At 39.2% G+C, this 12807-nt stretch overlaps 1 protein-coding gene across 1 annotated transcript; it reads left to right on the top strand.

Moving 5' to 3' along the window:
• Positions 1-322: 322 nt before the first annotated feature.
• LOC108293847 (cytochrome c) lies at positions 323-1576 on the top strand. The gene has a single exon (XM_017515443.2). It carries the CDS (start codon positions 386-388, stop codon positions 701-703), a length of 318 nt encoding a protein of 105 aa, XP_017370932.1. The 5' UTR covers positions 323-385; the 3' UTR covers positions 704-1576.
• The last annotated feature ends 11231 nt before the right edge of the window (positions 1577-12807 follow it).

Genomic DNA, 12807 nt, shown 5'->3' with positions numbered 1-12807 from the left:
ACAGGTGGAGAAACCATAAGTCAGAGAGTTGTTCAAGACCATACTTAGGTGCAGAGCTGATGTTAGAATGGAGGCTCCAATTCTCAAATCCCAGCTGCATGAGCTCTTGCCCGAACGTAGGTCTAGAATGGTAACTCACTTTGACTTTCTTACAAGCACCAGAAGATTCTGATGTTCACCACATGTGGGACTCTTAACCTCCAATACCATCTGTCTCCACTGAAGACTCAATGGATCACGGGCGTGGTTTTCCCCATGCTGTTCTCATGACAGTGAGGGAGTTCTCACAAGGTCTGATGCTTTTAAAAGGGGCAGTTTTGGAGAGCGGGACGTCCGGCTTCAGAGCGGCAACCTTTGTTGCGCTAACGACGAAAATGAATTAAATATGGGTGATGTTGAGAAAGGCAAGAGGATTTTTATTCAGAAGTGTTCCCAATGTCACACCGTGGAAAAGGGAGGCAAGCACAAGACTGGACCTAATCTCCATGGTATCTTTGGGCGGAAGACAGGTCAGGCCTCTGGATTCACTTACACTGAAGCCAATAAGAACAAAGGCATCATCTGGGGAGAGGATACACTGATGGAATATTTGGAGAATCCCAAGAAGTATATCCCTGGAACAAAAATGATCTTTGTCGGCATTAAGAAGAAGGGAGAAAGGGAAGACTTAATAGCTTATCTCAAAAAAGCTACTAATGAGTAATAATTGGCCACTGCCTTATTTATTACAAAACAAATGTCTCATGACTTTTTTATGTGTACCATACTTTAATAGATCTCATACACCAGAATTTACATCATGAATGACTGACAGAATATTTTGTTGGGCAGTCCTGATTTAAAACTAAGACTGACTTGTGGTTAAATGAGTATGTTCAGTTTTTGGATTTTAATAGTAATTCCAATTTAGTAAATTCTATCACTGTTTACCCCTTCTAAAGATATGATTAGACTTCGTTAGTAATGTTAAATTTTTCGCAAAGATGGTGAGTGCTATCTTAAAACTTACTGGAGATTGGTTTTATATTTAGATTTATATAACTGGTTATGTGAATATATTTAAATATGGGGGAAATTCCTTCACTGTCTCAGAACCAAGCAAGATTCACCTGTGTTTTGTGTTCATTTGCCTCTTAAAGGCAAGGGTTGAAGATAAATGGGTAGCAATGGCTATTTTATATTTTTGGCCTTAACTATGCCAATCTAATTAGAATTTCCTGTATTTAAATTGGTTCCTTTTACTTATTGAAAGGCATTTTGTGTGGTTTATGTGTAATATCAAAAATTATTTAACACTTCACACATTTTATAGATGATCTATAAGGTCACATGCTTTTAAAATAGTAGCCTATTAAACTTCACTCGGATTCTTTACAATATAAGTCAAACTAAGTTATAATTTAGGATTGTCTTTAAACAGCCATTCAGAAACAAAACTGTACAACTGCTGTGTATTTGTGATTGGGAATGGTGCTTTTGCCAACTTAAAGGGATTAAAGTAGAGGAGATATACACAAATTTAAAAATGATGTGTGATCATAAGACTTAAGATAATTAAAAAGAAAACCACAGATCATGAAAAAAAAAAAAAAAAAAAAAGGGCAGTTTTTCCTGAGCTTTCATTCTCTCTCCTGCCACCTTGTGAGGAAGATGACTGCTTCCCCTTCTACCATGATTGTAAGTTTCCTGAGACCTCTCTAGCCATGCATAACTGTAAGTCCATTAAACCTCTTTCCTTTGTAAATTACCCAGTCTCAGGCATTGCTTTATAGCAGTATGAAAACAGACTAATACATTTAGTAAATGCCCAGGATGATACAGAAAGGAAACAGGTTAGATGAGGTTGACGAATATTAGGCACCTGATGACTAAAGGTGATTGGAGGATAAGAAGAAGAAGAGGACATGGTGAATCGGGCACGTATCACAGAAACAGCAGTTCTTTTTGCTTCATCCCTTTAGTTGTTTTGTAAGCCCAAAGCAAGATGGTCCCATCCGACTGTACTGAGAGAGGGACTGGCACTTGATGGATCCCACTGACAACTGTAGCCAGAATTCAGATGTCCCGAGTGGACAGAGCAGACCACAGCCCATGCCTGTCTGAGAAGGCCACCCCCTCGCCAACACCTACCCACACTCACACACCCACCCACAGGCACAATAAAGTCCTAACTTCCTCAAGTGGGGACAGTACTGGGAAAATGCCAGCTGACCTGTGGTCTCCTTTGGCTCTTTAGAAATTCAAAACTGCTGTAATTAAACGTTTCCAAGAATTTCTAAGATCCTCAGAATATTAGAGAAAGCACTAGAAGTTTCCTGAGGTAACAGAACAGAGAATGGTGAGGGGAAGAGAGCACAACAGAGCATTGTAGGCAAGAAAGCAGCACCAATCTGAGGGAAGAAATTGGCTTATGCCTTTGCGAGACTGCTGGGAGAGGCCTAGTAGGGAATAGAGAAGAAATACTGTTTATTAAGTACCACGTATGTGCCTGATTCTGTGCTTTCATATATACCTGCTTTCATTCTCAAATAACTGTAGGTAGGTATTTTGGTTCTATTTTACAGGTAAGAAAATAGGCTTGGACAAGGCAGGTCATTGATCCAAAGTGACCCAGACAGTAAAAAAGAACCAGGACTTGAAACCCATGTCTTTGAAGGCACAAAAGTTTATGTTCTTCCTACTGCATCCATATGCAGGTTTATCAGTATGCATCTTAACAAATGCAGCATCTAGTAAGTTCCAGGTTCTGTTCTAAGTGTTTTACAAATATTAACCCATTTAATACCCACAACAACCCTAGGAAATAAGTACTATTATTATTTTCAGTTAGCATAAGAGGAAATTAAGGACAAAGAGGCTGTGTCACCTGCCAAGATAACGTCTGGCGGCCAGCCTGCGGCTTGCCTGAGAGCTCATTCTTCCCACTTTTATTCTGTGGGGCCTCTCTGTGAGTAGAAGTGCTTATTTCTTGGGTTAGAGCCAAAGGATCTCTCCAGCTTACAATAAACGAAAACGGGGAAAGCAGTAACTAGGAGGCTGGAAGATGCCAGAGGAAACATGTCCACCTAGGATCAAAGCCCTCATCCTTGATAAGTAGCTCAACTCGGCCATCCTTGAAACAGCCTTCAAGGCTATCTGACATGGCAAGAAATAATAAATGACTCTCGGCCCCAAGATGACTGCTCAGCCTCAGGGCTGAGGGCTGTGTTTGAAGGATCATCCCAGGGCCCCCTGGAGGCCACAGGCATGAGGCAGATAAGCCGTGTTCTGATGGCCAGGCCTTCCACTCACTGCTCCACCCTCTCTCCTCAGGGACAGTGCTTAGCAGCCTGGGCCACTGCTTCTGTTTGAGAAATGCCGAGGCCTGGTCTAGGGCTGGGGCTTCTCTGTAGCTTCCCAAGGGAGACAAGGCAGGACCGGGGATTTATAATAAAAACCCAGGGGTTCAGAACATGTGGGCCAGAGCTGTTCCATGTGAGCTGGGTCCTCAGCCCCAGGAGGAATGGCTGCTCCTCTCTGCGTGTGTGCTGAGATGAGGAACCACGGGGAGCTGAAGAAAGAGGCTGAAGGAGCCCAGTTACCACAGGCGTCCACATCCTCAGTGTTCCTCTTTTCCTTGTGCTTCTACTGTCTCACAGACATGCTGAGCTTTTGCACACATTATCTCCTTTGCTGATAGGCATTATTATCCCCATCCTATAGGTGAAGGAGTTGTGGCCAAGAGATGTTGAGTGATATGGTTTGGCTGCATCCCTACCCAAATCTCTTCTTGAATTGTAATCCAAATTGTAATCCCCAGGTGTTGAGGGAGGAGCCAGATGGGAGGTGATTGGATCATGGGGGTGGTTCCCCCTATGCTGTTCTCGTGATAGCAGGGAGTTCTCACGAGATCTGATGCTTTTAAAAGTGGCAGTTTGCACTTTCCTTCTGGCTCCTGTTACCTTGTGAGGAAGGTGAGTGCCTTCCCCTTCCACCGTGATTGTAAGTTTCCTGAGGGCTCTTCAGCCATGCAGAACTGTAAGTCTTTAAACCTCTTTCCTCTATAAATTACCCAGTCTCAGGCATTTCTTTATAGCAGCATAAAAACGGACTAATGCATTTGAGTAAATTGCCCAAGAAAATGTAGCAAGGAAACGGGTGTAGAAAGACAGCCAGAAAGGTGGGGAGGGCCAGAGCATGTAGGAATTGATCAGTTTTGTCTTTTTCATAGAGTAAATGAGAGCTGTTGAAGGATTTTAAACACGGCAAGGCAAAGTCAGACTTGCCTTTTAAAGAGGACATTCTAGCTGTTAAGTGGAGAATGAATTATATAAAGCGAAATGAGTTTTGAGTCTAATGCTGTGGTCCAGGGGAAGAGGCCATGGTGACTCAGGTGGTGGTCATGGAATGAAGTGGGAGGATTCTAGAGACGTTTGCACCTGTTGGCATTTAAGGGGGTTTAGTAAATCATCACCTTTTCTTCAACTTTTCCAAGGAGATGTGGTCAAAAGTTACACAGTTAAGACAATGAAAGAAACCCTATGGCTTGCACTTGACTAAAGAACAAATCTTGGTCTTTGATTCATTACAAAACTCTGTAAGAATGATCAGAAAAGGCTTTGTGCCTTTGCAAACTTTTCGGAAATATACTTTAGGCACTGAGCAACTGAAGACTATTGCACAACCTGAAACCCTTGGAAAGAAATTAGGCTGGAAGGTCTGAGTGCCTCAATAGCTTCTTGGTCTGCTTTCTGTCCCGTACCCTTATAGTGCTGGGGTCCTTGATCACAGAAGCTGCATGCCTCATGAAGGACAAGACCAACCCCTTCGACAGTCAGGTTTGTGCTTTAATCCCTTTTATTCCCAGTGTTTAACATAGTCTATGTCAACATTAACTGACAGCAAATAGACTTACGAGGAAAGAGTGAGAAACTTAAATGCAGAGTTTGGTTGAGGGTATAGCAAATGGGCTACTCAAAAACAAACTGGTGCCAGGTGTTGAAGTCCATATACAAAGCCTTTCTTGGAAGGTAAGAGGGTTGCAGAGTTGTCATGCCAGACCCCTATTGACCCCAGTAGAGATGGCACCCTGTTTGAGAGGCTGAAGGAGAGACCCAGAGCCAGCAAATGAGACACAGAGCTTATTTAGGGGACTTACATATAGGACACTGTCCCGGTGGCAGTGGTCTGGACAAAAGAACCCCTACTACTTGTAATAAGCATGCAGTTTATATAGTATTTTTACTTAGCACCCTCCCCCTTGCAACTTCTACTTGGTGACCTTCATTTAACCCAAAACAAACGTTCTTGACCCCTGTATGGTCTGCCTTCCATGGGCTGAACCGAGGGTTTAGATGTTTCTCATAGATAAGGAATGAATCTTTGGGCTGGCCATTTCTGGATTTCTTCACTTGGAAATCCAAACATACGTTCTTTTTAGACTGTAGGGTCATTCTCAGGGTATGCTTAAGTTACTGCTGTCAGGTGCATCTGTCGTAAAAGAATAACTGAACCAAACAAGCCCTAATTATATAGAGATTTCTCATTGAGGAGCTGGAAGAACCCAGATGGAGAAGGGGGTGTGATCATAGGCATTTTGTGGCTGAAATCTGTGGGGTTAGAAGAGAGTGACTCCCTAAATTTGTACACGGATGAGTCATACCCCAGGGACAGGTGCTTAGTTGTCTTTGTTGCTGTCTTTAATGAAATGAATAAACAAATGAGGCATGCATTCTTGCCTCAAAAACATTACTTACCCTGTTCACTTGTCTGGGATTCTTCTCCCATAGATCTTCACATGGCTAAATTCCTTGAAAAGTCCACCAAGAACTCTCTACCCCATCACCTTCATTTTCCTTGAAGTATTTATCATTATTCAAAATACTTCTTTTTAATTTACTTATCTATCATTGATTTAATATTCCTGAGAGCAGAGACTGTTCTGTTTGTGTGAAGCAGTGTTGCGGAGACTATCAGTGTTTGGCCTAGCAGTTTTATTAAATGTATGGCATAAGTGAATAACTCAGGAAAGTTTTGTAAATATGATGCAAGCATTACCAGTTGGGACATGGGAAATTCAGAAAACCATTCATTGTTTATGGTGAGAACTAATTAGTTAGACTGATTTTTGGGGATCACTTAATTATCTTAGAATTTCTCAGGGATTGAAGCATGTGTTTATTTATAAAACAAATGTAAGACATATTAATGTCAGTGAATTAATGTGTACACATAAGTTCACTGGAAAATAAGCTGTATTAGAATAGTTTCTCAGCAATAGTTAAAAAAAAAAAAAAAAAAGCTTAACATGAATGTTCAACCAAAAGTGTGAAATCAACTGTTACTTCATTTTTAGAAATATAAATTTCTGCTTCTCCCTGGTTTTTCTAAGTTTCCAGATAACCACTTGAAATTTGCAGCAAACTGAATAAATGGGGCCTTTTTTGAGTACACATCATTGTGAGATGTCAGTTATAGCTGAGATTCAGATCCAGCCTCCTAAAACACACACATACTCCCACAACCAGCAGGAGGAGTCTTCCAATAAGTCACTACCAGGGGATGAGCCAAACAATGATTGTCATAAACAGATTACAATCCAAGATATTTTAGGTCCTTTTTCTTTCTCTATTAATGAGCCTGTTATACAGACACAGCCCCAGAGATAAAGACATGCCAGAGACTTCAGCTGTAGGTTATCAGGGCCAGTGTGAGCTTAAACTCATTTAAACTGTCCTCAGCAGAAGCCCAAGTGCATGTGGTGCTCATTAAATGCTGTTTGATCAAGACACTGAAGGGACAGGCAGGTGCTTTGTGTTGGCTGGACTGTGATTCAGGCAAATTCGACTCATTAGGAAGAGGTTGACAAAACCAATACCTCGGCAACCTCCCAAGCCCCACCCTTTGCAACTGTACCAAGGTCTTTAAGACATTTTGCACAAAGCAAGACCCAGTGAGGAGATCGTGTCTGAAAAACAGAGTTGTACTGGGTAGGTCTGTGAGTTTGCTCCTTTTTTGGGTGAGTGCTTACACAACACACTTCCAATATTAGAGGATAGGACTCAAGGCTAACACAATAGCAAGGAAACTGAAAAACCTGAGTCTAAACCTTGCCCACATCCTTGGCTGATCGCTAAACTACACAAGTTGAGGGGTGACCTTGGGAAGCAGGCTAAAAATCAATGGCTTAAAGCTGAAAGAACTGAATGGGTATCAGCTATTGCATAGTATAGGGTGAGATAGTTTGAATCCAGGCAACAAATACAGCAACAATAAAATGGGTCCTCAGAAAAACATAAGAGTGTAGAGTTGTTATAAAGTGTTATCAAATTGTCCAGTTTTCAACCAAAACCCTTCAGGCCTGCAAATAACAGAGTTTGATCCATATTCAGGAAGAAAAGTAATACATAGAAACTCACTCAGAGTGGACCCAGATATTGGATTTAGTAGACAAAATTTTAAAGCAACGATCATAAATATATGCACAGAATTAAAAGCATGATCTTAGTGGACAAATAGGGAATCTCAACATAGAAATGGAAACTACATAAAAGTAACTATAGGGAAAATCTAAAGTTGAAAAATACAGTAATGAAAAATTTTCTAGATAAGCTTCTTAGCTCATTAACTGGCAAAAGAATCAGTGATCTTTAACACACGTCAATAAAAAATTATCCAATCTAAATGACAGTAACAAGAATGAAGAAGAATAATAGAGTCTTGGAGACTTACAGAACAATATCACATGGTCTGAAATAGGTGAAATTGGGAACTTAGATGAGATTAAGAAAAGGAAGAAAAAAAATATTTAAAGAAATAGATAAAACTCCCCAAATTTGGTGAAAAACATTAACTTCCAGATCCAAGAATGTTAGCAAATCCCAACAGGATAAATATAAAGTCTACACCTAAGTCAAGTTTCTAAAAGCCAAAGCTAAATATGTAATCTTGGGGAAAAAATTCCCACCCAACCCATATGTACAGAGGAACAATAATACAACACCTGACATCTCATCAGAAGTACTAGAAGCTGGAAATCACTGGAAAACATATTCAAAGTGCTGGGGCAGCAGGGGGGTGGGGGGTGGAGAATAGGGCCAACCCAGACAGAACTTTATTTTCAAAGAAGCTATACTTTACAAATAAAGACAATATTAGAAAAATATTTTGAACAAAATTAAAATAGAACCTATCAAGATTAGTAAAATGTAGTAAAAAGCAGTGCTTAGGGAAATTTATAGCATTAAATGCTATTACAAAAGAGATCTAAAATCAATAACCTATATTTCTACCTTAAAGTAAAAGTCAAAGACAAAAGAAAAATAATAAAAATTAGAGTAGAAAACAAACTAACAGCTAAAAAATGATAGAAAAATTCAGTGATTGGCTGTACAGAAAGAGCAATAAAATTGATAAATATCTAAGTGAGATAACCAAGAACAAAGAGAAGACACTACTTACCAGTATTGCAAATAAAATACTGAAGCTAAAACTAACACATCTAAAGAAAGAAATACAAAAATCCAAAAGCAAGAGTTAGAAGCTGCAGTTTTTTCCAAATTAGTCTTTCTGAATGAGTCGCATAAGGACAGCTAGCTGCTTATCCAAGAATACTTATTGGACATATCATCTCACAAGCCCAGTCCAAAACTGCAAGAACCTAACCATAACTCCAAGTTTATAAGTCCTACCTAACAGCTTCTGACACTCACCAATCAGCCCTTATAACATACTGCCAGTGCCAATAAGCTTTCTTTCAAAACAACTTGCATAACCGCCTCTTTCCCTGATAAACCCTGACCTTTTCTTTGTTCTCTGGATATATCATCTGATCTGTATGTATGTCCTGGATTGCAATCCTACTTTTTGTATATTATTCCCCCCCCAAAAAAATCTTATTACTTAGATCTATTTCACTCTACTTATGTTGACAAAATCTATAACAGTAAAATAGCTACAAAATTGGAAATGCAACAACAATCTCATAAATAACTCATGAATCAGACAGAAATCACAAGGAAAATGAGAAAAAATTCTTGAATGATAAAAACATAGAATATAAAAATCTATGGTCCATAGCTAAGGTAGTGATTTGAGGGAAATTTATAGCTCTAACTACATATATGAGGGAAGAAGTTATCAAAATGAATAAACCTTTGTCTCGAGAAGCTAAAAAAGAGAGTGAGTTAAACCCAAAGTACAGTAAATGATAAACCTAAAAATGAAAATGAAACAAAAACAATAGAAGAAAAAACAATGAAACTAAAAGCTGGGATTTTTTTAAGATAATACAGTTTAGAAACTTCTTCCTAGACTTAATGAGGAAAAAAGAAAATATAAATTGCCAATATTAGGAATGAAAGAGGGATTATTAAAACGATGATGGGAGATTGTATAAAAATCGTATGCCAAAAAAGTCAACAAGTTTAATAAAATAAAGTCCGGGAAAGAAATTTCCAAAACAGATTCAAAAAGAAACGTAAAACCCGAACAGCCTTAAGGTCTAGAGCAGGGTTGGCAAACTTTGTAGAAGGCGAAATATTTTAAGCTTTGAAACTAATATAATCTATCGAATCTGCTATTATAGCATGAAAGCAACCATAGACAATACATGCAGAAATGGACATGACTGCATTCTAGTGACACTTCATTTACAAAAACAGCTGCAAGTTGAATTTAGCCAATGGGCTATATTTTGCCAACTTCTGGTCTAAAGTAACTAGTAGTTTTTTTCCCAAACTCTTAGCAGCTGATAGATAAAACACAGTGCTAGACAGACCCCCAGTTACTAAGTATGTTAGTTACTAAGTATGTCAAGCCCTGTTACTAAGTATGGGGTGAGAAAATAATCTTTCCTGTCACTTAAGTGAATGAAGGCTTTTAAAATCTAACCTGCGAGAAGCATATGAATTTGGGCTGTGCTGGCCATTTACCGTTTGAATTGAAAGCAATTCTTTTGATCTCTGGCAAAATTCCTGCTCTCTGTCAGGCTGGAAATTTCTCTGTGCTTTACAAAACAAATAATCACCTCTTTAGTTTATCTTTTATATTAATTTGTATTTTTATATTTTAGCTTTGTCCAATGTAGTATCCCCCTTTACAAGTAATCACCTTAATCTTGAAAAGAAAAACATACAAAAATACTAGCTTTGTAATTAGCAACCAAGAGGTGGGAGCAGAGTTGCATAAAGGCTAGTAAACACTTAAAAAATGTTGTCTCACCAGAAAACAAAGAAATATATGTCAAACAATCTAGTTTTTTCTAAAAACTGGTAAATATTTGTAAAAAAAAAATTATAATAATCACTGTGTTAAGGAAGAGAGGCATGTGCCTGTCCTTTTGGTGGGATGAAAAGTGGTAGAATAGTTCTGGAAATTATTTCACTGTATTTGTTAAGAGGCTTGTCTAGGATAGGCCACCAAATGATCCCCCAATGGATAATGTGAGTTCATTTCTTGCACACATAGTAAATACTAGATGGGAGACTACCTGTGGCTGGCTCTGTCACCTTTAATATATGACTTCCAATTTTGCACAAGGCATATTTCCATTCTGACCAGCTGGAAAGGATAGGAGCATGGGAGGCTTTTAGGGCCAATCTAGGAAGCAGCACATGTCACTTCTGTTCAAATCCTGTTAGCCAAAATTCAGTAACTGACCATGCCCAATTGTAAGGGAGACTGGAAAACGGCATGTAATGGTGTGCCCAGAAAGAAGAATGTCAGTTTTGCTGAGCGGATAGCCACTTCAGCCATAAGCTCTTAAAATATATTCATTTTAACTCAGTAATCTAAAGATTTGTTTTAAGGAAATATTCACTCCAGTCTGTGGCAGACCTAGTGGTTGTCCCCCAAAATTCATTTTCCCTTCTTCCTTAGTAATAGAAAGTTACATTTTTGGTGGTGCATAGCCATTCAGGGGAAAAAAAGTCTTCCTCAGCACTTCTTACAATTAGGCATGGCATACGGCTAAGTTCAGGCTAGCAAAATTCATGTGACAGCTTCCAGGAGATTTTTCCATGTGTTACATGTATTTCCCTTTTATTTTGGACTCTTCCTCTATCCTTCTGTCCAGGATATGGATTTGAAAGCCAGAACTCTAGATGTCATTTTGAGGACGAAAGTCATGGCCTAGACCTGGGAGAGTAATGAGCTGTACGAAGTCAAGGTCTCTGTAGAAATGAAAGAGCAGAGGCCCCATGCTAGCCCTGGAAGGCTCACTTCAAACTTGGAGGAAAGAGAAAAAGAAGTTTTCTTTATCTTCAAGCCAGTTCTCTTAGGCCTCTGCTAAATCTAATCCTAATTTATATAGGCCAGGTATTTTCCTTCCAAGTCTTTAATCTTTTTTTCTTCTTTCCTATTTGTAGTATAATAATAATTTATTAAAATATACTCATGGGGAAATATTTTTATACAATGAAATGGGAGATTGGAAATGGAAGTTGTCTTCTAAACGTTTCACGCAACATCTCTCTTTAAAGAGCATTATTTCAATTCACTTTTGTGAAAGATGACTACCTCGTTTTGCAAAAAGAGCTAGCTCTCGGCCGGGTGCAGTGGCTCACACCTGTAATCTCAGCATTTTGGGAGACGTGGTTAGGTGGATCACTTCAGGAGTTCAAAAACAGCCTGGCCAACATGGTGAAACCACATCTCTACTAAAAATACAAACATTAGCCCAGTGTGGTGGCACATGCCTGTAGTTCCAGCTACTCCAGAGGCTGAAGCAGGAGAATCGTTTGAACATGGGAGGCAGAGGTTGCAATGAACCAAGATGGCAATATTGCACTCCAGCCTGGGAAACAGAGTGAAACTCCGTCTCTAATAATAATAATAAATTAAAAATCACCGTAAAGGAATCTTAAGGTGCACAAAATAAAAAATAAGAACCCTCCCATTTTTTGTGTGGTAACTATGAAATGTTCTAGTTTAGAAATGGAATTTGTTGTATACAGTTGAACCAATGTCTCTGGACTCCTGTTTGTGATTTAAGATTATTATTGACGTGATTTTAAGTGATGGGGGGTTAGAAAAGGAGAGAGATACTTTCATCAAGAAATGGATGAAGACAGGTCTGCGTCTCTATCGTGGCTTGTTCTTGTGCAAGGCAGTGTTTGTAGATGGCTCATTTTACTTGGTGTGCTGAAAAGGAGATAAAAAGAGAAAAGCAAAGAGTGACGATTTTGTGAGAATTTTGGAGATGAGCATGAGCTATGACTGCCTCTGAAGTGTTGTGAAAGAATGTAATGTGATGAGGCATTAAGGTGAAGCATAAGGAAGATTAGAAGAGCATGTTATAGAGTGGGTTCCAGTGATGTGAGCTCAGAGAAAAGAGTTCAGGCAAAGGGAATAAAATGTGCAATTTTCCAACAGAAGGAAGATCTGGACCTTTGTAGTCAGCTGCCCATTAGTGCCTCCACGTGATGCCCTGGAGGTCTGCCCCCGACTTGTCTGTGCGTAACCCTTACTCTGTCCTTTTTCCTCCCAAGCAACCATGTCCTGATGATCTCTTCACCTACCTGTCTTCAAGTCACCCACTCCTTTCTGTTATGCTGATGCTTGTTAATGTCTCCCTTTTAGACCACCATCATCTCCTCTATGAATTTAAACAACTTCATGCTTGATTTTCCCCCGCGTTCATTTTTTTCTGCTTTGATCCATTCTCTACATTTCAGCTAGAATCATCATTCAAAAATCAAATTGACCAATGGGAGAAAATTCATGCATTTTATTTTCCAGGAAAACTCAAATTATGAGAAAACATTGCCAGCATGTGTTTAAATTCTTAGATTGATGGATGCGCCATTATTCCTAATTACCCTTGTATTG

The sequence above is a fragment of the Cebus imitator genome, unplaced genomic scaffold, assembly GCF_001604975.1.
Source record: "Cebus imitator isolate Cc_AM_T3 unplaced genomic scaffold, Cebus_imitator-1.0 Scaffold550, whole genome shotgun sequence".
NCBI lineage: Eukaryota > Metazoa > Chordata > Mammalia > Primates > Cebidae > Cebus > Cebus imitator.
The sequence above is the reverse complement of the archived record's forward strand: the minus strand, read 5'-3'. Positions and strand labels throughout refer to the sequence as shown.

Bases quoted from the DNA above. Each gene is read 5' to 3' on its own strand.
- LOC108293847 (XM_017515443.2), top strand. From the start codon at position 386: ATGGGTGATGTTGAGAAAGGCAAGAGGATTTTTATTCAGAAGTGTTCC.